At 39.8% G+C, this 24462-nt stretch overlaps 1 protein-coding gene across 2 annotated transcripts in view; it reads right to left on the reverse strand.

Annotated features, from left to right (window-relative positions):
* Positions 1-24462, reverse strand: part of BTBD11 (BTB domain containing 11) — a 281768-nt gene that overhangs the window by 110767 nt on the left and 146539 nt on the right. For both annotated transcript variants that reach the window (XM_034778075.1, XM_034778064.1), the window contains exon 2: positions 2540-2689. In XM_034778075.1, the coding sequence (XP_034633966.1) occupies positions 2540-2689 (150 nt within the window). The remainder of the gene's footprint in view (positions 1-2539; positions 2690-24462) is intronic.

Below are 24462 nucleotides of genomic sequence, written 5' to 3' on the forward strand. Positions count from 1 at the left end.
TAGGGTTACCATACGTCCAGATTTTCCTGGACATGTCCGGCTTTTTGGGCTCCAAATCCTCGTCCGGGGGGAAATCCCAAAAGGCCGGACATGTCCGGGAAAATGGGGACCGGCGGGGCTGGGCCGGGGGCTGGGCCGGGGGCCGGCGGTGCTGGGCCAGGGGCCGGCAGCGCCGAGCGCTGGGGGCGCCGAGCGCCGGTGGGGCCGGGGGTGCCAAGCGCCAGTGGGGCCGGCCCCCGGCACCCCGCCCCGCCGGCCCCACTGGCGCTTGGCACCCCCGGCCCCACCGGCGCTCGGCGCCCCCAGCGCTCGGCGCTGCCGGCCCCTGGCCCAGCACCGCCGGCCCCCGGCCCAGCCCCCGGCCCAGCCCCGCCGGTCCCCATTTTCCCGGACATGTCCGGCTTTTTGGGATTTCCCCCCGGACGAGGATTTGGAGCCCAAAAAGCCGGACATGTCCAGGAAAATCTGGACGTATGGTAACCCTAACACACACACACACACTACTAACTCTTCTTCTATGGCATGTGTTCACATGGTGGCAGGAGAGGTGCATTGGCTCCCTGCTTCGAGACTCTCTTTGAATGCTATCTATGCTTAAGGCACCAAATTATGTGTTCAGATATCTGCACACAGCTCCCATTGACTTGAGGGCAGGGTGGATAAAAATCAATGATTTTTTTATTTAAATCCAATTTTCTTGAGTTTGTTATTTAAAATATAATACATTTTTCTTTTTAAAAATAAACCTGTTTAAAATGAAACCTGAGTTTAATATAAAATATATTGAGGCCTTTATTTATTATAGTCTCTTAAAACATTTAAATAAAACTAAATCTACGAGTCTCTATCAAAAACTTTGAGTTAGAGGCTGCTTTTTGATATAAAGAAGGAATCGGGAATAACATCTAACTTTTGAGGTCAAGCTTTATAAATATGGCACAGTGGGTCAGCCTAAGTATCTTAGGAGACTGTCTCATTTTCAAGAGACTTAGGAATGTAGGAACTTAAGCTCCAGGCCCTTTTACTTACGAATATTTGAAAATTTTTCCAGGCTGACCTGAAATAATCAGTTTAATTTTCTGACTACAGTTAATCCCTCTGTTTGTGAGCTGAGGGGTGAAAACATTATCTACTATCTGTTCTAATCTTTTAGTTGTAAATGTTAGACGTGTTTTGATAAGAGAAGTTTATGTATCCAAAACTTTAAGATTGTTTTGTTTAATTTTAATTTTCTAAGTCTGATATGCTGTTTTGTGGGTTTAATTAAATTCCAGTTACTATCCTAATATCGCTTGACACAAATCATGAGCAAAAAGTGAATTATCTAGCAAATAAGCAGTATATCAGTCACCATTTTCTAGCATACTAAAAATGTACAATTTATAAGAATCTGAAAAAGTTAAGCTATATAATTGCTTAAATAAATGTATATAGTTATAGTGTACTCGCCTACATATAAATGTATATAGTTATGTAATAAAAAGAAGTATCAAATCTATATAAAAGCTCTATTTAGTTGTAAATCAGCATATTTAATGGTTATATTAATCAATGACAATGCACCCTTTCTTTAGAAAATAACCGAAGTACAAACAGAAAAGTTGATTGAAATGGATGATTTAAATTGAGGCTTTCCACTTGGTGGTTTAAATAATGATTTAAATCGCTGATTTAAATCTCCTGGATTTTAATCAATCTACCCTGCTTGGGGGGTACCTTTTTCCACCTACATCCCTGAAGAATAATTTGTCTGTGTTTTTTGTCAACTATATATATTTATATATATATATATATATATATATATATATATTTGCCAGACCCACCGCACCATCTTGGAATGTGCTGCTACAGCTCCTCATTCCAAAGCAGCCCTTACTACAACTATGAATAGGGCTACCAAATCAGCTAAATATTTGAATTTGAGGATACAGTATAAACATGTGATATCAGCTTTCTGCCTTCAGGGAAACCCTAAAAAGAAACGCACCTTCAACCCCTGAGTTTTTACATTGCATTAGGATTCACAAAGCGTTTGCGTCCTAACAACAAAACATGTCTGTGGTGTTCAGAGAACTGTAAATAATGTATTTGTACTGAAATCAAAGCTTTAGAACTGTGACAGGTATAGCAGCTTATCATATTGCCCCAAAAGTGTTTGATTAATAACAAATAATTTATTTTCCAGGCAGCTGATTTGTGTTCTATAAGTTTTATTTTGTTTTTTCTCCCACTGGAAATAGGGGGGAGAGAAAGTGGGGATGAAGGATCTTCTGAAATTCTAATGGAGTCATTTGTATGTTTGTGAGTATCATCTACACACTCACCCTCTTCTCTTCCAAGGCCTTGTACCACCCTTCAGCTTCCAAACTGACCAGTGGGATCGCTGTGGAGCAAACAAGGCCCTCCTTCTTCCCACTATTAAAGAAGTCTCCCTTGACAGCACTCCTAGGCTCCAGCCTGTCTTTTATAGAAACATATAATACATCGGGTTTTTTGTTTTACTTTAAGAGGAAAAAATAACAAATTATGTTGCACTTACTGAGTTCGGCAATGCTTCCCACCCGGGTAGCGAGCAAGGATTGCTCTATGGTCCTTAACTCTGATTGGCTAAACATCTGTACTTCGCCAGGCTTATTTGACCTTTGTTGGTCTTTGTGAAGGTTCAGACTGTCTGGCAGGCAGAGAACACCTAGAGTTAATAAAAGAGAGAGAAAAGAAAAGATCAATGTCATTTTAGACACTATGGACAGTTGCTGTCACAGTCAGACCTTGCTGTGTATGTTTCAAGACCATGTGTTTGGAGCTCAAAAGATATCTATGTTGTTTTTTTTATAACACAAACACATGTAATATAATTATAACACAATATTGCAGCTGAGTCAGATACTCAAAAATGTCCCTCATTAACTTTTCAGAATACCCTTAAGTCTCTCATGCTGTCATTGTCCATTCTGGGGATAACTTTTATAGGAAAGTCCAGTAGAATTGTATAGAGATGAAGTCAAGAACGTTCCAGAGAAATTAAGCAGAGGTCTATAGAAATTACTTTAAAAACAACTACATTCAATAGAAAATTCTATCTATAGAATTCTGTAGGTTAGTATAAAAACCTCTATAAAGAAAGCTTATTTTATATAAAATATTATAGGGCCTTTCTATAAGGAAAATTCCATTTCTAACTGTCAAAACAATGGACAGTATCAAGATGTCTGCAATGACATCTCGAAACGTATTGCATTTGTTCTGCAAATGTAACTCCTGGCTGTTGAACTGTTTTAAGTTTTGAACCTCTGCCTATAATGCAGAAGAAGCACAAGACTAGTTTAACTGTAATGCACTTTTTCAGGGGCAAATAAAGCCACTGTACTGTCCTACCAAATGGACTAACTCAGATATACATTCATTCAAAAACAACAGTAACATTCCGAGAGATTATCTAATCACTCAAACACATATAAGAAACAAATGTTTATCATTTGAAAATAATTTTCATACTACAGAACAGAACTTATTAAAAGCCCTAACACCTAATCTCAAACCATAGATATCAGTGACATCAAAGTGTGGTTAAGGCAGAAACAATTCTCCCTTTTTTGAGGTATGTGAACAGTGCACCATGTGCCATGATGTCAACAGTATCACATTCCATGAGGCAAATTCACCCTTGGCATAAGCAGACGCAGCTCCATTGAAGTCACCTCAACTAAAGTCACTGAAGTCAATGGAGTTGCACTTGCTTATGCCAAGGATAAATGTGGACCTATATTTGCCTGTGCAATTTGCAAAGCTCTGATGCCTCTGTGGTAAAAAGGCAGATGTTGAAAATGTTGAACAAAAAATGGTGCTTGTGAAAGGTGAGGGACTGATAACCCTGCAGACCAACCAGACATTACAAAACAAGTACAGCAACAAGCACAGCCTCCCACCAGCCCACTAATGTACCCCAAAGCTTTTCTTGAGGAAGAGGGAATAATTCAGTTTCCCTGTCCCATTAGATACTTGGCCTCTCTCTGATGCGAATGCGACTAATCTAGCCAATGAACATGAACTGAGGAGCTATTTGTAAAGTGGCTACCTCTGGGACTCTTAAACAACAAACTAATTTCACAAAGGCCACCGAACAGCCATCCGAGGGTAGTGATTTTTGGCCATTGCTGACCTGAGTGGAAGTCAAGCCCGTGACCTAGAACTGAAAGACTCCATGAAAAATATCCGTAAAACAAACAAACAAAAAATAAAAATCTTTCTACCTGCTCCAGACTCTTCCTTTTTCCCTGAGCAGAGCTAGGAGGACCCGCTGCAGAGATGCCTCATACGGACCATCATTCTAGCCACACCCCTGCACAATACTGTGATATTCATAAGCACCTAATTAAGCTCATATGCACAAGATAACCAGGCACTTCATGCTCAGTAAAAGTTAACTGAAAATATCACCGTTTCACTTTTTGACGAGTTGGTAATAATAAAAATGTCTAACGTTTATACAGCACCTTTCCTCCCAAGGGGTCTGAAAGTACTTTAGAAACAATATTTAGCTCCACTGGAATGCAGCCACCTGCGTGGTGGAGAGTGGCCACAAATCAACACCCAGCATGCTGCTGAGCTGTTTGGAGAGGGGTCATTTCAGAACAAAGTCCATACTTTTATGAAATTGCCCTGGGTTGTTAATGGCCATGCAGACCAGAACCTCTGTTTTTAAGTCTAGTCTGAAAATAAAATGATGCCACACAATAAAAAAATTAGGAGGGGGGCCATTTCCGTTCAATTGGCGTGCCACAGAATCATGAAATGAAGGGATGAAAAAGACTCTCTGAGTCAAGTATTCAGACATTACACATCAGGCAAAACTTTTCCCTACTTCATTCCCACATGAGTTTTATCTAACCTCCTTTTGAATGCCCGCTCCAGTGATAGTGCCTCAGTTCCCTCCATTGGTCTATTCTAGTATTAATTTAGTGGTGACTCCAGAATGGTGCAGTCTCTGCCAAAATGTGGTTGCATCAATGCTGTGTATAGCAGTTATTACTTTCCTTTGCATGAGAATCCTCTGTATAAGACATATAGCCAGAGAATGTCACTGGTTATTTTTGCAACCACATCTCATAGCACACTTAGGACTTATTTAATATTCACTGTACCCTCTAAGTCTTTCCCCCACCTTCCCATTGAGATCTGTATTCTTTATGACAATGGATTGTGATGATGATGATGATTTAAATAGTGTCAGCAGCGCACTAGATGCTTTACAGAGAAAAATGAGGAAACGCCCGGTCCCTGCACCGAAGAGCTTACCATCCAAGGAGAACACAAGAAGGGGATAGGAAGCAAGAAAAGCAGTGCAACTGAACAGTGAAGTTTTGCAAGTGTCTTGTTAGTTCCAAATTGTCTTGGATTTTTCTCACACCCCTCACCCCCAGCTTGGAATAGGTGAGTGTTTGTTAAAAAAAGCCTATTATAGAGTGGCCCTAAAATCCCGAATCAGGGAGGGGACAGACCTGATTGAAGGGGTTCAGGTTCATATCACATGGGTCTTCTTTTGTGGAAGGAAAGATGAGAGCATAGAATCTCCTTGATCAGCTGGAGAACCAGCGTACTGAATTCTTGGCAAGAGGAACCTCTGCAAGAAGGTTTTAAACGAGCCCAGAATGGAGCACGGTCAGAGTAAGGAGGTAGGATGAAATTCTGACTCCACTGAAGTCAATGCCAAAACTCCCATTGATTTGAATGGGGGCAGAATTTCACCGATAGTGCCCAGAGAGACAAATAAGGCGTATTATGAGGGAAGGACACAGGAAAGAGACACGACATAATACCAAATTGGGATCTAGGAAGTACAGTCAGAACTGATAGAAAAAGTAAAGCAATTGAATGAGAACAGGAGAAACCAAAAGAGGAGGCTTCGCAAAAGATTGGGGATACAATATTGGGATTGAAAGTCCTGTCTACACTGGCTTCAAAACAGAGTTTAAATACATTTCAAACTCAGTTCCAGAGAAACCGTGTTCAAACAACATCAACCCACAACTGACACACACAAAATATATGCTATGGTAGTTTGTTTAAACATGGGGATAGCAAGTATGGCTCTCATCCTAGTATTGTCCGTGCCATAATGAGACCATACTCAGGAGCGGTATGTCACTACAGAAGAGGATGACTTGTTTAGAAGAGCAAAGTGAAAGAGTGAGACATCTGGAGCGATAGTGGGGGAAACAGAGAGAATTAAAAAGCAATAAAGAAAGGAGACAAAGAAAAGAAATAACATAAGATAAAATCAGCTTTAAAAATCCTTTTGTGATTGGCTTATTTAAATACCTGATGTACTACTCAATATTTATATTCTGTAGATGCAGAAGGCTTTGAGAAGTACAGCTTTGCTTTTTAAAATGCAGAACTGCCTGCACATTTTAATAAGTATTCTCTCTAGTGAATCCTTTCCATTTATTGAGAATATACTCTGCAGTCTTAATGGAGGTGTGTATAATTATAAAAGCAAATTTTGGAGAAAAATATCCTGCCTAAAAGAGATGTATAATTGGTCTGTTATTACAGGATAATATAGTCGATTAGCTTTTGAAAACACTAACTAGAGTGTAAACAATTCTTGTGGCATCATCAAAAAATCTTGTTACATTAAATAATGTATCATAACACTGTAGCCCTGCAAACAATCTTAAAGTGAAAATAATATACACTGATTATTTTTCCTCAGTGAAAACATACATCAATTAAATTTAGGTGGGGGAAGAAATGTTGGTTTAAATGAGCTATACAAAGAAGACTGAAATGGTTTTTAAAATTATATTATACATACAAGAGAGTGTTGTTGAGCAATTAAAGGCAAGAATCAGGAAGCAGGGATTATATTCTCAACTCCATGTCTGGCTTGCTTTGTAACCTTAGTCAACTCAGTTAACCTCTCTCTGTCACAGTTTCCTTGTAAAATCCTTATTCATTAATCCGTCTGATTCATTAATGCCTGGAAAACATTTTGAGATGCTTGGATGGAAGGTGCAATAGAAAAGCAAAATGTACGGTTGTTGAAAGATTTAGCAAACTGTAAGACATATATCAGAGGGGTAGCTGTGTTAGTTTGGATCTGTAAAAAGCAACAGAGAGTCCTGTGGCACCTTTAAGACTAACAGATGTATTGGAGCATAAGCTTTCGTGGGTGAATACCCACTTCGTCAGATGCATGTAAGACATATAGTTTCAGAAGGCTCTACTTTGGTTTGAGATTAGCCAAGATATGCAACAGCGAAATATTTGATATTTACACTGCCAGTTTAGAAACTGAAATTGACCACAGTGGGGAACATATGGAGTGGATGGTAGCTCACTGCACCTGGGGACCCACCAAACAGGCAGTAGTGAGAGAGCAGTGGAGGTAGAAAGGAGCAGGGTAACTTCCATACACTGCTATATGCTCTCCAGGGGTCCAAGCAGAAACAGGCCTTTGATGCTGCACCACAAACACCCTTAGGGGAATTTGTATGCAGCCATTGCTGAGAGTGAAAACAATGTATATCTCCTGAGCTGTGATATCTTGGAGAATGGGGGAGCCATACCCACGTCCTTCAGACAGATGTTTCTGCCTTTTCTGTGGATATCCCAAGATACATGTGAATCTCAGGACACCTGTGGAATATGGGGGCTGAATCCCCTGCCCATTACTTAGGGAAGGGGGCTTCATTCCACACGTACCTTTCTACATTAATATAATAAAAGATCGTATTTCCACAATCCCCTACCTATGAACACTGAAATTTCACTCCATTTTGTTAAGCATGTATCAGGAATTCTGAGACATCTTCAACAAAATTTCCACTCTCATCTCATATACCTATGCAAGCACATCACAAGTGGAGCGTTGGCAGATTGTATGCAGTCTAGTTGTAGCTGTGTCAGTCCCAGGATATTAGAGAGACAAGGTGGGTGAGGTAATATCTTTTATTGGACCAACTTCTGTTGGTTGAGAGGGACCAGCTTTCAAGCTACATAGAGCTCTTCTGGGAGACTGTTAGTTTTATTGTTTAACATAATCCAGTACATATGCACAGAGTGCATTTTGTAAACACTTATAATTTTACCAGATCAAATCTGTTTTTCACCATATATCTAAAGGCAAATCTATGACCTACACACTATGAATACACCAGCTTTCAAGTTTCAATCATCTTCCCTAGGAGCTGTTTAAAGAAAAGTCACAAAAATGTGACATTATTTGACAGGAGGTGTCTGGTGCAGTGAAGCAAAGATTGGTATAATTTTCACTCTCTGTTAAATGGCACTAGACTAGGGAGACTGTGAATAGAAACTGCATGCAGTTCTTGGTATCACAGTACCAGAAAAACATTGATGAACTGAAGGGAATTTTGAGAAGGGGAACAAAGTGGTTAGTAGGCTGTAGGCATTGGCTTATGCAGACAGATTACAAGAACTAAGGCCTTCCAATATATAGTCTGGCTATGTGATGACTAAAGACAACCTCGTAACCTATCTACAAGTATTGGAAGAGCATAAACACCAAAGAGGGAAAGGAATATTTAGAATAGTCCTCATCAATATAACTATGAATAATAATATGAAACCACACAAGGACAATTTAAGTTAAACATCAGGAAATATTTCCTAACAATAAGGCCTAAGATACAGTAAGTTAGTGGAATTTTTGTTGCTTGAGTCATTCAAAATTACAAAGAACACGATAACAATTTGTTATTGTAGGGAACAGCCCTGTCAGCTGCTGCTAGGAGGATTAGATGATTTAATAGGTTTTTTTAAAATGTGTAATTTCATTCATTCATTACCATCAATCCCCTAGAATGACCGACCATGACAGATGATTTCCTGTTTAATGACTGTGATGTGTGTGAAGCAGAAAAACAACTATGCTGATAAGGCATATTTCCTAAACAAGTATATATAAAGTAAAGTCTGGTCTGCTGTTTAACTAGCAACAGACTAAGCATGACTTGGAAGGGACATGCTACATTCCCTTTCTTGTGAACTACTTAACCTCTGCTGCCAACATCATTTTGGACTTTTTCAAACAAGCAGAGACTGAGTATTTTCTTTACAAATGTATGACAGTGAAATAAACTCTGTATGTTGCAACCATCCCCCTACTGCACATGCATACATAATGCATTTTTATGGGATTTTTAAAATATCTGCCAAGTACCTAGTGTCTGAAATTATCCTTTTAACAAGGTATTACACTGGTCTAAAATTTTTGAGAAGTCGTCTGCTTCAGAGTTAAAATGTGCTATTTATTATGTATTTTGATGTGCTGAATTCAAATATGACAATTAAAACAACTGATTGGCTACTGTTTCTAAGATATGTAAGTTTTTACATTTGATGTCTATGTATATTGTGTAGATAGTAAAGTTTTAATCATAAATTGTAAACCTAGGTCTTTTCATGTGTTTATGGTTGCTTTACATGATAATATTTCACCTGTCCTGTTTATGTAACACTTTAAAAATCAGCAAAAGGATTTTATAATCAAAGCATAATAAATCAAATTTATTATGAAACAAAAGGCAAAAAACTATTATGTACATAGTTTAGTCCTATTCAGTGTCTACTCGGCGCTTCTTGGCTTGTCTCTTGTATTCATTAAATGGAGCATCTCTTGTCACTGTCCAGCAATAGTCTGCAAGCATTGATGGGCTCCATTTGCCCTGATAGCGTTTCTCCATTGTTGCAATGTCCTGGTGAAATTGCTCGCCGTGCTCGTCGCTCACTGCTCTGCAGTTCGGTGGAAAAAAATCTAGATGAGAGTGCAAAAAATGTATCTTTAGTGACATGTTGCAACCAAGGCTTTTGTATGCCTTGAGGAGGTTTTCCACCAACAACCTGTAGTTGTCTGCCTTGTTGTTTCTGAGAAAATTTATTGCCACTAACTGGAAGGCTTTCCATGCCGTCTTTTCCTTGCCACGCAGTGCGTGGTCAAATGCATCATCTCGAAGAAGTTCACGAATCTGAGGACCAAGAAAGACACCTTCCTTTATCTTAGCTTCACTTAACCTTGGAAATTTTCCACGGAGGTACTTGAAAGCTGCTTGTGTTTTGTCAATGGGCTTGACAAAGTTCTTCATCAGACCCAGCTTGATATGTAAGGGTGGTAACAAAATCTTTCTTGAGTCAACAAGTGGTGGATGCTGAACACTTTTCCTCCCAGGCTCCAATGACTGTCGGAGTGGCCAATCTTTCTTGATGTAGTGGGAATCTCTTGCACGACTATCCCATTCACAGAGAAAACAGCAGTACTTTGTGTATCCAGTCTGCAGACCAAGCAAGAGAGCAACAACCTTCAAATCGCCACAAAGCTGCCACTGATGTTGGTCATAGTTTATGCACCTCAAAAGTTATTTCATGTTGTCATAGGTTTCCTTCATATGGACTGCATGACCAACTGGAATTGATGGCAGAACATTGCCATTATGCAGTAAAACAGCTTTAAGACTCGTCTTCGATGAATCGATGAACAGTCTCCACTCATCTGGATCGTGAACGATATTGAGGGCTGCCATCACACCATCGATGTTGTTGCAGGCTACAAGATCACTTTCCATAAAGAAGAATGGGACAAGATCCTTTTGATGGTAACGGAACATGGAAACCCTAACATCACCTGCCAGGAGATTCCACTGCTGTAGTCTGGAGCCCAACAGCTCTGCCTTACTCTTGAGTAGTTCCAAATCCCTGACAAGGTCATTCAGTTCACCTTGTGTTATGAGGTGTGGTTCAGAGGAGAACGATGGGAGAAAATGTGGGTCCTGTGAGATTGATGGTTCAGGACCAGAAGTTTCATCCTCTTCCTCGTCTGACTCAAGTGAGAATGATTCTGGTGCATCAGGAACCGGCAGTCCTTCTCCGTGGGGTACTGGGCGTATAGCTGATGGAATGTTTGGATAATGCACAGTCCATTTTTTCTTCTTTGACACACTTTTCCCAACTGGAGGCACCATGCAGAAGTAACAATTGCTGGTATGATCTGTTGGCTCTCTCCAAATCATTGGCACTGCAAAAGGCATAGATTTCTTTTTCCTGTTCAACCACTGGGGAAGATTTGTTGCACAAGTGTTGCAGCATATGTGTGGGGCCCACCTCTTGTCCTGATCTCCAATTTTGCAGCCAAAATAAAGGTGATAGGCTTTCTTAACCATAGTGGTTATACTGCGCTTTTGTGATGCAAAAGTCACTTCACCACAAACATAGCAGAAGTTATCTGCACTGTTCACACAAGTAAGAGGCATCTCTGCTCACTTTGGCTAAACAGAAATGTGTCCCTTTGCAAAATCAAACACTGACAAATAAGAGAGCACGACACTGTATGATTTCTAGAGCTGATATAGGGCAATTTGTTCAGCAGAGTGATGTAAGCTTCGTTATGATTGCATCATCCATGACTTCTAGGAATAACATGATGCAATTCAGATCATGTATGACGCAATACCAGCTTCAGTTTGCTTCATTCATTGTTTTGCCTAAAAAGCAAGTACTGTCCAAACCCAGTCATAGATTTATTCATAGATCCAGTCAAAGATGTATTTGAGTCATTTCTAGTTTAAATTGAGATCCCTTCCCTTTATAACTCACTTATCCTCCGCCATTCCCAAGTCAAGGGTTGTATATACTGACCCAATAGCATATCTTGAAAACTAGAGCCAATCAACAATTTTAAGCATCATTTTCGTTCTCAGTGACCCAGAATTAGTAAAGTTTGACTACATTTATTTCAGAAGCATTTTGGCTGTAGAGCAGTATTATAAATATATTTTTATACCTGTGAAATGCTCATCATAAGATTTTTTTCCATTATTTTCTACGTGTTCCTTTATTCATCTAGGTGTATTTGGCTGTTTGGCATAGGCATTGTTCGTGGGATCCCTCGACTCCACATGACCATAGTTTCAGTTCTGCTGGGGTCTACTCAGCCTTTCTTTATTCCAAGGTAGCTACAAGGAAATACCATGCAGTTTGCCGGGTGAAAACGTTTCACCCTTAAAAAAAATTAAGTTTCTTTCTGCTCTGCATTATCATTAGACTCTATGGCACTTTTCACAACAGGAGAAGTGGAGTCTTTGACCAAATTTTTTCCTTCCACTTTTGGGCATCTTCAACTGTTGTATGTCTGTGAGAAATACATAACAGAACAAATACATGAGGCTCAGTTGAATTGTTGGCCACTTCCAAACTGCAACCAAATGCAGTCCGTACATTCCAAAGGTGTCCATCATGTGAGCAGATGAAATAGGATCGTGAAGAGTGTGATGATAATTCTGTGGTCCACAGAACAGTCATGCCAGAATGCACCTGAGTGTATTATATATATGGACACACTTATAGGTATTCAAACACATAAAACATTTAAACTTACAAAGACAGGTGTAAATGATCGACTGGGAGGTGACAGGACAGTTGTGGGAAGGTAGATTCTTATTGTATGATTTATAAAGCACCTTTTACCTACAGCAAGGTGCTGTACAAAGTACTGTAGGCATCACACAATGCAATAAATGTAAAAGAATTAAAGAAAACAAAATGCTTCATTCATACTTTTAAAATATTGAGCCATCGGTACTGAAATTTTGTGGAAGGGACTTCCACACCAGCTTGAAGTCAGATGTGCAAGGGCCTGGTACCTGAACAATGCACAGTGCACTGATGGAAAAGCAATTTATAGTACGTGTTTAGGTAGGCTAGGATCTTTACTAAGAAGGAGTTAAATACTGTTAAAAAATTCTGATTGACTTGAGAAGAAATCACTTGTTAATATCATGGATTTGTTGGTCCAGGCCTCTGATAGGGATAGCTAAAATTAATCAGTTCTGTCCCTACTACTAAGTGTCAGCACATATCTGGTAGAATTCTTACAACTAAGAGTTTAAGGCCCGAAGGGACCACCAGATCACCTCGTCTAACCTTAGTCAGGCCACCAACACCACCCAGCACCTATACACTAAACCCAGCAACCAAAATTAGAACAAAGTATTATAGTCCACAGGAGACTAAACTACTGTGCCACAGGCAGAGAATAGCAGGGACCAAGGCACACCAATGCCAGAGGCCTCTGCAATGGCAGTGAATTGATTAAGTAAGAGATATCCATATTCTCCTGGTGAGTGACACTCCTGCCCCCTCCCGCCCCCCGATCTGACTTGGGGGAAAATTCCTTCCCAGACCCAGTTCCACATAAAGTGATCAGTTACACACCCTCAGCATGTGAGCAAGAACCAGACAGCCAAGCACCTTATGTAACCACTGAATAAAAATGTATAAAAAGAAAAGTTTCATAATATCTCTAGGACTATTTCAGACTCGGTCGTCAAAAAATGGTTAACCAAAACCTCATTTTTACAAAATAATGTAAATGCAATGGAGCTGATTTAAAAAAATCCCAACAAAACGATACTGTACTATATATTTGCTAACCTAATGGCTACCAATGTAATTGATCAAAGATTTTTTTTTAAGAAGACATTTAACTTGTTCTCTTTGATCCTTGCAGAGTTTCTTTGCAAAGTTCTCATTTCTAAGCTCTGGATTTTACAACATACAGAGACGCAATTTTATTCTTCAAAAAAGCTAATTTATTTTCTGAAAATTATACCAGCAATTTTTTCCAGCCAGTAAAAGTTGCACTTACATATTTACTTTTGCAATGGTAAAAGGTTAAATCTGGTTATATACAAAGTCAAATATATAACCAGATTTGACCTTCTACATATAGCGATAAAGCTAGATTGACCTTTTTACACTCATCTCTCTCTATATATATTACACTCGAAAAACTATGTCCAAAGAACATTAAGGTTGCAAAGACAAAAGTTAGGAAATCCCAGAATTAAGGCTGCCTGTGCACCATTAATTCAACCCCCTCCTACGTATGTATCATGATACAGTCTTTAATTACATGATAACATACTATTTTTTACATAGGACCCCTGTCTCATTCAGCACACAAATGGTGCTCAAATAATGAACAGCTATTCAATATTATGTTTTCTCCTCACTCTTCAACATGTGGCCCTGGGCCTTATTTACTGCACACTGCTCAAACCTTGCTCTGAAGTCAAAATTACTCATTTCCTCATGGGCTTTTCTATGGCGCTCATCACTACAGTATCTGAGTGCTTCACAAACATTAGTTAATTTTTTTTCACATCACCTCTGTGAGATGAGGGGTGGTATTATCCCCATTTTACAGATGGGGAACTGAGGCACAAAGAAAGTAAGGTAAAAAGTTTCCACTAATTTTGAGTGCACAATTTCAGACCCCTAAGCCTGATTTTTCAGAGTACTAAGCACTGCATAGCTCTGTGTGTTCATAGCACAGCCCCCACTATCTTCAGCTGCAGTTGCGAGTGCTCAGCACTTCTGCACATCAGACCTCAGGGTCTCAAGTTGGATACCCAGGAAATGAGAAAACACACATGCATCTGACGAAGTGGGTATTCACCCATGAAAGCTCATGCTCCAATACGTCTGTTAGTCTATAAGGTGCCACAGGACTCTTTGTCGCTTTTTACACAATTTGTGATCACCTGTCAAAAGTCTGGTTTAAGTGACTTGACTAGCATCACATAGGAGCTCTGTGGCAGACACAGTGATAGAATCCAATTCCCAGAGCAGCATTCAACTACCTTACTGAATCACCTGCCTCATTCACTACTAGGCAGGCCATTTGTCCGGTTTTAAGATGGACAGTTCTGTTTTGTTTGGTTTGTTCCCTGTCCGGTACTGATACAAAATCAGACATAGTTTTGTCCAGAATCACATGCAGAGGATGCCATGGTTCACAGCATGCTGCTTTGCCCCCACTGGCATGAACTCACACACAGTGTGTGCGCAAGAGTACGCTGGCAAGGGCAGGATGGCATGCTCTGCAAAATGGCACATGGTAAACTGACAGGGGCAGGGTCATATAGGCGGGGACAGAGACAACCAATTGGATGTGTCTTGCATTCTGGAGATGCGTCAGTGGCCACCCTGTTCACTATACACCTTCTCACTTCTGCAACAAATGAAGCAGGGATCCCACAGACAACAGTCTCCTTTACTACGCAACCACGATTCACCCCCAGAGTAGGTCCATCCTGTGCACTGAATGAGGTAAGGGTCCTGTGGGGGGAAAATTAGTATGTGTTAATGCTGTTAAGGACTGCATCAGAATGCACACTAACAAAGGGGCCAAATTAAGATTGCACAGACACCTTAATTTTGGCATTTCCTAACTTTTCACTGCTTTACATTAAAAGAACATTGAGTGTGCAAAGTCAGGGTTTTGTGTTTGTGTAATTCCCTAGGTTTTTAAAAAGGCAAACTGAAAAAACAGAAATTCTATCATGTAATATCACACTGACACCCACATGGTTCATTAGCAGGGTTGGAACCTTTAAATCCACGGCACACACCTCTGCCACTTGAGCTAACGGAGTAACTGATAGCCTTGAAGGTTGTTGTCCTCCCTGTGGAACAACAATAATGGGGGTTGAGAGACTCACTTTGTCAAATTTTGTCAGGTTTCACAGATATTTGCTGACAGAAGAGGAATGGTGAAGATTCAGGAATCTTGGGTTCCATTCCAGGCTCTGGGGAGGAATGTGCTCTAGTTGACACAGATCCTTCTGCCCCCTCCTTGCCAACCTCTCTTCCCCCAGCTCCTCATCCCAGTCCAATTCTCCTCACCTGCCTGTCCCAGTCTACACTCTTAAGATTTCTCTTCCCAGTCTCCTTGCCCAGTCAATCCTACTCTCCCACTCTGGGCTCTTAATCTGACCTGTCTCTTCCCTTCCTCCCAGCATCCAGTCATCCCCATTGCCTGTTTCCCTCCCTCGTGGGCTCCCAGTCTCAGTCTCCCTCATTAGGATCCTCATCCAACCTCAGTCTCCACTGTCTCCCATACCCTCCCTGGATCCCTGTCCTACTCCCTTTGTTGAGCCATTCCTAGATCCCCCCCATATCCTGACTCCTCATCAGATCTATCTTCCCTTCCTCGCAGCTTTTGTTCCCCTCCTCTTGTTCCAAATCCCAGTCTCCAGCCTCTCCTGTCTCAAATCTCAGTCACGGTTTCTCACTCTCCTATTTCAGTCCCAATCTACTCTTTTTTTCTCCCTCTGTCTGGCTCTTGTCTCCTCTGCATTCAAATTAGATGGCTTCCTCCTCTAGGCTGCCTGGATCCAGGAGGGAGGATCAGTGAAAGCACAGGAGAGACAAGCTCCCTGTTCTCAGCTCCAGGGCCTGACCCACAGCATGGCCTAGAGTAGCCATTGCAGGGAAAGTCCAGCTTTGTCTCTATAGCCCTGGGCTGGAACATGCTCAGTTGCTCTTTAGGGATGCCCTATGCACATTCAAATCATATGCAGGAGTTGTGAGGGGATGGAGCACGTTCTTCAGTATGCATAAAACCTTCAGGTATTTTAGTTACTAAGCTCTAAGAAGTCTCTACTGAGCATGTGCAAACTGAGATTTGCCAAAGACTTATATTGAGGGCAAACTTGGGCAGATTTTCACAGGAACAGCAAAAGGCACATCCGTGACACAAAGGCCACCCCCCTTCCCAAGCTCCAAAGCATAGGGGAGGGAGATGTGCTAGAATGTCTCAAAGAAAAGGTTGCCAGAACTTTTTTAATATTGCAAAACAACATATTTGTTCCCTAGCCTTGCTCTTGGAAACGGCTGAATCATTGAGGCAGACACCCAGTAAGGAAAACGTCAGCCAAACTTTAACCATTTGGGATAAGTTATAAGATCTGCAAATAGGGTTTTATAATGGGAAGTGTCAGGCAACCTGAATAATAGATAGTGCTACCAGCTCTGCCTCTAGTACTTATAGAAAAGGTCCCACTGGATTTCACATTGTTTTGTTAAGAATGGGAAAGGGCTGGTGAACCGCACTCTCTGAATCCAATTCAAATATAAGTTTATACTGTAATTTTAAAAAGCTACTTCTACGAGGTAGTAATAAGAAATGGGCAAGTTGATTATTGAAATGAATACAGATTGATAAAGATTAGTTATGTCATATTGAATAGAGATATTAGAGATGGACTAAAATCAAAACCGCAAATACAAAGATCTCCTAACTTTGGAAAGGTTTAAACAATAAGAGTCATTGCACAAGGTAAATTCACAGGAGATACATATCATCTGCTTCCTCCTTCTTGAGGGTCAGAATAGATCTTCAGGTTAGGGTCACCAGGCTCTTAGAGCCTTGTCTATGGTGGTATTCAATCTGTGATTCCTTTGCTGATTTCAACAGGAAAAGGGACATTGCACTTCGTTCTCTTCATGAGGGGTACTTGGTCTCAGGAACTTGAGAAGCTCTAACTCATTGTTCAATGGCACTTCTTCTATTGCCATGATGGATATACGTCCAAACTTTTTGGTCTGAACAAAATCTTATGCCTGCAGCTAACCAAGCCTAAGATTTGGCCTGGAATTCTCTCCCTGATGTAGGCTATTAAAACGGTTTCTATAATTAATTAAAGCTGTATTTATTCCAATTATATGCTCTGTGATGGGCATAAGAAATTGGTATCTATCCTACATTTCTTAGTGGCAATAATTCTAAAGTATAGGGAACTATAAAAACTATAAGCGTAAAAAGGTTAGAGTATTTGAAGAGGACAAGGGTTCAAAAAGGATTAATTTTCTGTCAGTGTAAAACATACAGTTGAAACCCTGCAGAAATCTTAATTGCAATGCATAACACTACAGGAGTGACAGGAATTCTGAGCAAGTTTTAATTGTGTCAGCTGAATGTCATGGGCAAAATGAATCAATTATGGGGTTCATTTTGACTTCTAAAATAAAACTAAAGTCCTAAGTAATTATTATGAATTTCTTTCAGTGAAAATCCAGAGTTCCCAATCTAAATCAAGCTCACAAATTCATGGGCTCCAGTCCTGGCAGTACACTTCTTTTGACCTTGGAGAAAAGCAGGCTGGCAACTATCTTTGAGCTTAATTAAGAAATTAACCCATTAAAATTTTTCCAACAAATCACTTTATTTTATTTGGAATTTAGTTTGAAACCAAACTAGTTTTTCTTCTGTTCAGCATTCCCCAGAATGTGCCTACGTTGGAGAGCTGTAACTTTCCTTTAATTTTTAAAATTTGCCCAGAAATACTAAATCTGGATTGTGTTACGTAACCGGCAATCCTATTGGGTTCACACGATTTGTGGCTGATGGCGTCACAGACTGATGCCTGCAGCATCACAGTGCACATAACATTGCATCCTGCAGAATACTATGGTATGATGGTGACATACAGTACACAAATAATAAAACATAATAGTGATTGTCCCTCAGAATCACCAAAAGAACAGACTGTGCCTGTATTATGATGTGACACCCCCTCCCGCCCTTTTTATTTATTTATTTTACGCCTCAAGACTCCCCCAGTTACAGATGTAAATTCATCTCTAACAGAGCTCTGTTTATGTGCCTTTTATTCAGCTGTTCATTTACAGTGAACTACACTGTGCCACAGTGCTCTGGGAACATCCTTGATTGACATCCTTGATAGACAGGCCTCTGAAAGCTCCACCATATGACCAATCGTACAGTACCAGATACACTGGTGATTAACAGACTATCAAGTACATCAATACAATCCCCTTGGTTTTGTTCTTTTAAGACTTTGTTTTATCATATTCAGGGACAGAAATATACTGCCACTCTGACTGAGGCATAATTAGCGAGAAGAGATAAACTGTTCATTAGCACAAGAACTGATACAATCTTCTCCTATATCATTATAAAAGTAATATAGAGATAATAAAATTCCATTTTGTATCTGGACCAGCCTCTTTGCATAAGGTTTGCATAAGGTAGCAAATTATGTTTCTTCTGAGCCAAATTCATAGTTAACTATGTACTTAGCTGAATAGGTATGGATTCAAACATATGCTTAAATGGTTTGCTTAAATGGTGCCGTGGAAAGGTGTTCCTAACTTTTAAAGCACTAGAAATACTTTCCCCTACTTCCCACAGTTCTGTAATGGCACTACATCACACTACGATGGACACTATAATCCAGATTGAAATGCATCTCTCCCACCTCCAATGTGACAACTAGGAATCTGTGCTTAATGGAGTGAACTGATCTTAGCTTGGACCTGGGAACTGATATTTCGGGTATCACTGAAACATAGTTAAGGGCTTCAAACTTCTTATTGTACCTGGCTAGTAGCTTCCCCTGGTTATTTTCATCCTTGTCCAAAAATTACTGGCAAAGGTGGTGGTATTCATTGTTATTTTTAGATGCACCCTGAGCACATCTGGGGACGGACATATTTCAGCAGGCTATTTTTACTTACTTGTTTTATATTTTCTTCACCTACTGCAGCATTTCAGAGAAAGCTAATATAGGTCCTGGATGTAAGCCTCCTTCCTAATAATCTATACTTAGTTTATGGAGACTGTCTCCTACAATTACTGCCCTAGGGCTTCAGTACTGACATAAAAATGTGACCCTATACTGCTCTTTCCAGCTCTGCATAAGGGATAACTACCTCAAACTGAGACTGAGGTTAGCATCAGCTGATGGAGTGAACAAATAATGTATATCACTTTCATCTCAAAATGATTCAAAAGGATATTGTATAAGAATGTTGGGGGCTAGGAGGACTATTTAATCTGGAGTTAGACTTACTTCTGCCAGAAAACCCTTGAGAACATTGTAGTTTTCTCACAAATACAAACATGGAAATTAAGGTTTTAGCTTTATTTATATTCCCCATAGAAAATTAAAAGTTGTACAAGTCCACATGTAAGGTTCCTCCAGATCATCTAAACTCTGCTCCCATGGTGCTACGGTAAGGACAACTAGAAAATATGAAAGAACCTTGTCTTATCCTTCAATTTGAGGCTAAGGAGGTGAGTTGAATACTGGGCTTTTCTGCTTTACCTACGGTGGGATAATACTGCATCTCACAAAGTTCAAGGGAGAATGGAGTAAAAAAAAATGTCGTGGGATGGTCAGTTTTATGGTTTATATGAGAGATGGCAGCTCAAGCAGCACAGTGAGGGATTTAGTCCGCACTGACTCAGAAAAGAGGGCACTACCTACTGAACCTGCAAAACCACCTTCCTGCAGCACCTTGGAGAAAAAACTAATTTTTCAAGGTCCACATCCGTTATAATATAAGCATGTACTTCACATACATTAAAATATTTGATCTTCCAAGTCAGTTGCAGAGGAACAAAATTCTGGACTGTGTAAGTCATGGGAAAAAGTAAAGGGAAAATGTGGCTAATAGAGGTAATGCTTGAAGAACGAAGGAGAAATGTGGATAAAACATTTTGGGATGTTTTTAGAACATGGTAAATATACAATATGAACTAGAGGTTTTCATGCATGAGTGCAATTATGACTGAAATGGTATTATAGAAGCAAATAACTGAAGTGCCAGCAGAGCAATAGGATTTAGAAAGGAAAGATAAGGAGATGGTGTACTGCTTTCTATCAAAAGTATGTACACAATTAGCGTAAGCTGACGTGGACAGTGGAAATAGTGAAAACATATGGGGTAAGATGAAGGAGAAATATTCCTCTGACACACCCACCCTCTGCACATTTAGGGAAGAAATGGGATGGTGGGGGAGGATGCAATGGGGCTAATGTGGTCGTCTTGTCATCATTAGTGTTTGGTGGGTTTGTGTAGCAGTGTTGCATATAGGCACTTCTGTAAGATGAATGTTACCGTTTGATATGGAAATAATTCTGGTTTTAATTATGTACAGAGCCTTGAATTAAGCTAGGCACTACTCGAGATAAACAAATAAATAAATATGGAACCTGAGAGGGTGGGGGAGTCTTAGAGTACCCAATGCTGGAGCAGTGAAAGATGAGGTACTTATGGGACAGCTATTAAGAATGTCACAATATAAATAATTTATAAAAGAGGGAACTTTAATTATGAAAATACAGTACAAAAATCCATAAAACAAGAAACGTATGCTCAGAGAAGCATTTAGACCAAGTGGAGTTATGGACACTTTTGTCACCCCTCAGTGGGACTACAGCACTGCAATATTCCTGGGGCGTGAAGTTTTCAGCGCCTAGGAAATTCCAGATGGTACAGAACACTGCAGTGCATCTCCTCAGCAACAGAGGCTTCTGCTAACTCATTACATTTGTCCTCGACCCTCCACACTGGCTTCCCATAGAATATCGAATCAAGTCCAAAAGTCGAATCAAGTGCCTTTATATTTAAAGCACTCCATAGACTGGGCCCAGGAGATCTAAAAGTTTGCCTATGGTTTTGGGATTAAGAGTGTGGTTGACAAATACCCTTCTTTGGCGCAATGGAACTCTCTACAATAAGGGCAAAGCTTGTCTGTGTGAGAGACAGAACTTGCTCGGGGGCCAGTCTGAGACTGTGGAATGAATTTCCCCTGAAACTATGGACCACCACAACCGTCACCACTTTCCACTCCATGTGCCAGGCACATTTCTTTGACCTTTCCTTCTCTAACATAAATATACGGCAACAGGTTTATATTTAAAAAAAAAAATCCTTCCCAAAACAAGACACGCCACTACACACTTTTCTCTCCTTGGGAAAGGATGAGAGAAGAAACAGATGTTAGTCATGTTGCTTAATGCGCTGCAGGAAGGTGCCCAGATACCATGGTGATGACAGCAGTATAAGAACCTATAGAGGATAATTCCTTTTTTTCTATAGGATGGAGGAATTGACAAGAGGTTCTACAAATGCAGATCAGAATACCAGGTGGAAATAAAGGTTACAGAGATACGTAGCCACACCTGAGTCAGATCTTCAGATCTGGGGAACATGTGTGGTTCTTTGGCAGTGTTATGTGCTGGGGTTTGTAGTTTGTGGTAGTCAAAGTCCATTGTAACAACTGAGCCAGTTCACTTAGGTTCGTTTGTACATTGTGCTGGTGAAAGCAGCTGTGTATTTTGGTGATAGTACTTTGGTTTTGTTAGCCTGTTAATTTAAACGGGTGCATTATTTGTGGTGGTTTGTTAAGTGCATTGGTGGTGATGTTTTATTGCAAAGGGACTAAAATGTTATTGCAAATAACTGCCATATAATGAGATGTATTATTATAATAAAGGAAACAACATTACAACAATACTTAGCACTTACATAGCACTATACATCTTCAAAGCAATTAACAAATATTAAGTAATTAATCTCCACAATACCCCTGTGATGTAGGTAAGTTGTATGAGCCCCACACTTGGAGCCTGGGGATCTAAAACAGAGAGCTAAGCATCTGTGGCCTTGAACAAGAGAGGGAATCAGTGTCAACACTGGGATCAGAACTCAGGATTTCCTTATTCCTGGTTCTGGCTTTTAACCACTAGACCCAACCTCCTCCTCTATAATGTGAGGGAAATAGTCGGTAATACAAACTGGGATCCTGCACTCCTTGGAAAATCAACAGAGAGACAGCAGAGGAAATTAAAAAACACAAAATGCTGAACGCCCAAAAGTTAATAGTAAAAAGGTGCAGCTAATACACATTTTAAAACATAGATTAAGTGAGGGCTAGTGAAAAAAATGAGGCTTGATTCTGATCCCACATATAGTGGTTTTACAACAGTATAATTGAATTGACATCAGTGGAGTTATTCATGATTTTCACTGAGTGAAATGAGAATCAGGCCCCAACACGACAACAGGGAATTGAGAGGAATAAGGAGTGATTTTTTTTTCTGATCCATTTTAGAAATATGCTCCTTGTCTAAGTGTAGGTATTTTCTTTTCTATGTAATTATAGTCTTTTTTTTCTAAAGCAAGAGGAAATGCAGCCTAGTAGTTAGAGCAGGGGACTGGAGACAGGACTGCCAACTTCTGTTCCCAGTTCTGTCAATAAATTCCTCAAGCAAGTCATTTGACCTCCGAGTACCTCAGTTTATTCATATGCAAGATAGGAATGTCATGTGGCTTACTGCATTAACATTTGGAAAATAGCTTGAGAACCTCTGATGAAAAGCACTATACAATATGAACAGCACCCAAAGTAGTAGTAGTAGTAGTAGTAATAATAAAGTAACTCTCAGAAAAATTATTGAAGGTGAAAGGTCTCAGCGTGAGGTTAGTCTACTTAAACACAAGAAGGTGACCTGGACCAGGTAACAGAAAAGCACACTCCCCTACTGGGTACTTTTCAAAGGCAGCTCTACTGAACAGAGGTAAAAATGAAGGACTCTTACAAAATATTTCCCCCCACAACAATAAAGACCTTAGTAAGTCCAGATATGTAATATTTCAATTCTTCCAACTGTGCCTTGTGTAAAAAAAAGTTTTTAAAAAATAAAATATTCATCAAAGCAAATGTGTAAAATGAAAATACATTTTTAGATCAATGTAAAAGTTATTTATTGAAGAACTCATAGAACAGACTGTGCTACCTAAAAAAAAGCCAATAAAAAGGAAAGAGAAAAACTTTATAAAAGCAGAGTTTAAGCAGTATAGTGCAAATATTCAAACAGAGTGAAAAGTTATCAAGAAGCTTTAGTAGAACTGTTTAATAGAGTTAAGGGTACCTCAAAACAAGAAGCAATTTCTTTAAGTTCTCCTTATTTCTTACTAGTTTCTTTTAATTTTTCAATCATTCCAGCTGTTTGGGTTTCCTAGTGTTGAAAGAGAAGTACCTGCACCATCTGGTGACTCAAACACACCAAAGTAGCAGCCAGACGGTAGCTAGTTTTAATTGGCATATGTGCACTGAAGTCAATTGAGCTATGCTGATTTCCATCAGCTGAGTATCTGGCCCTATGAGTGCAATACAGAGCATGTGAGGTACTGGCTGGCATAGAGGTGTGCTGCTGCCTGCTCTTGGATAAAATATCAGACAGCCATATGCGATCATGCTCCTCTCCCACTGCTGTAGAATACATACATTATGAATACGGCTGTCGATTAATCGCAGTTAATTCGCACTGTTAAACAATAGAAAACCAATTGAAATTTATTATTTTGGATGTTTTTCTACATTTTCAAATATATCTATTTCAATTACACAGAATACAAAGTGTACAGTGCTCACTTTATATTATTTTTATTACAAATATTTGCACTGTAAAAATGATAAATAAAAGAAACAGTATTTTTCAATTCACCTCATACAAGTACTGTAGTGTAATCTCTTTATAGTGAAAGTGTAATTTACAAATGTAGATTTTTTTTGTTATGTAACTGCACTCAAAAACAAAACAATGTAAAACTTTAGCGCTTACAAGTCCACTCAGTCCTACTTCTTGTTCAGCCGATCGTTAAGATAAACAAGTTTGTTTACATTTATGGGAGATAATGCTGCCCGCTTCTTATTTACAATGTCACCTAGGGTTACCATATCTCATAAATAAAAAAAGAGGACCCTCCACGGGCCCTGGCCCCACCCATTTCCCCACCCCTAGCCCCGCCCCAACTCCGCCCCTTCTCCACCCTAACTCTGCCCCC

This window comes from Trachemys scripta, chromosome 1, assembly GCF_013100865.1.
Source record: "Trachemys scripta elegans isolate TJP31775 chromosome 1, CAS_Tse_1.0, whole genome shotgun sequence".
NCBI classification, from domain to species: domain Eukaryota; kingdom Metazoa; phylum Chordata; order Testudines; family Emydidae; genus Trachemys; species Trachemys scripta.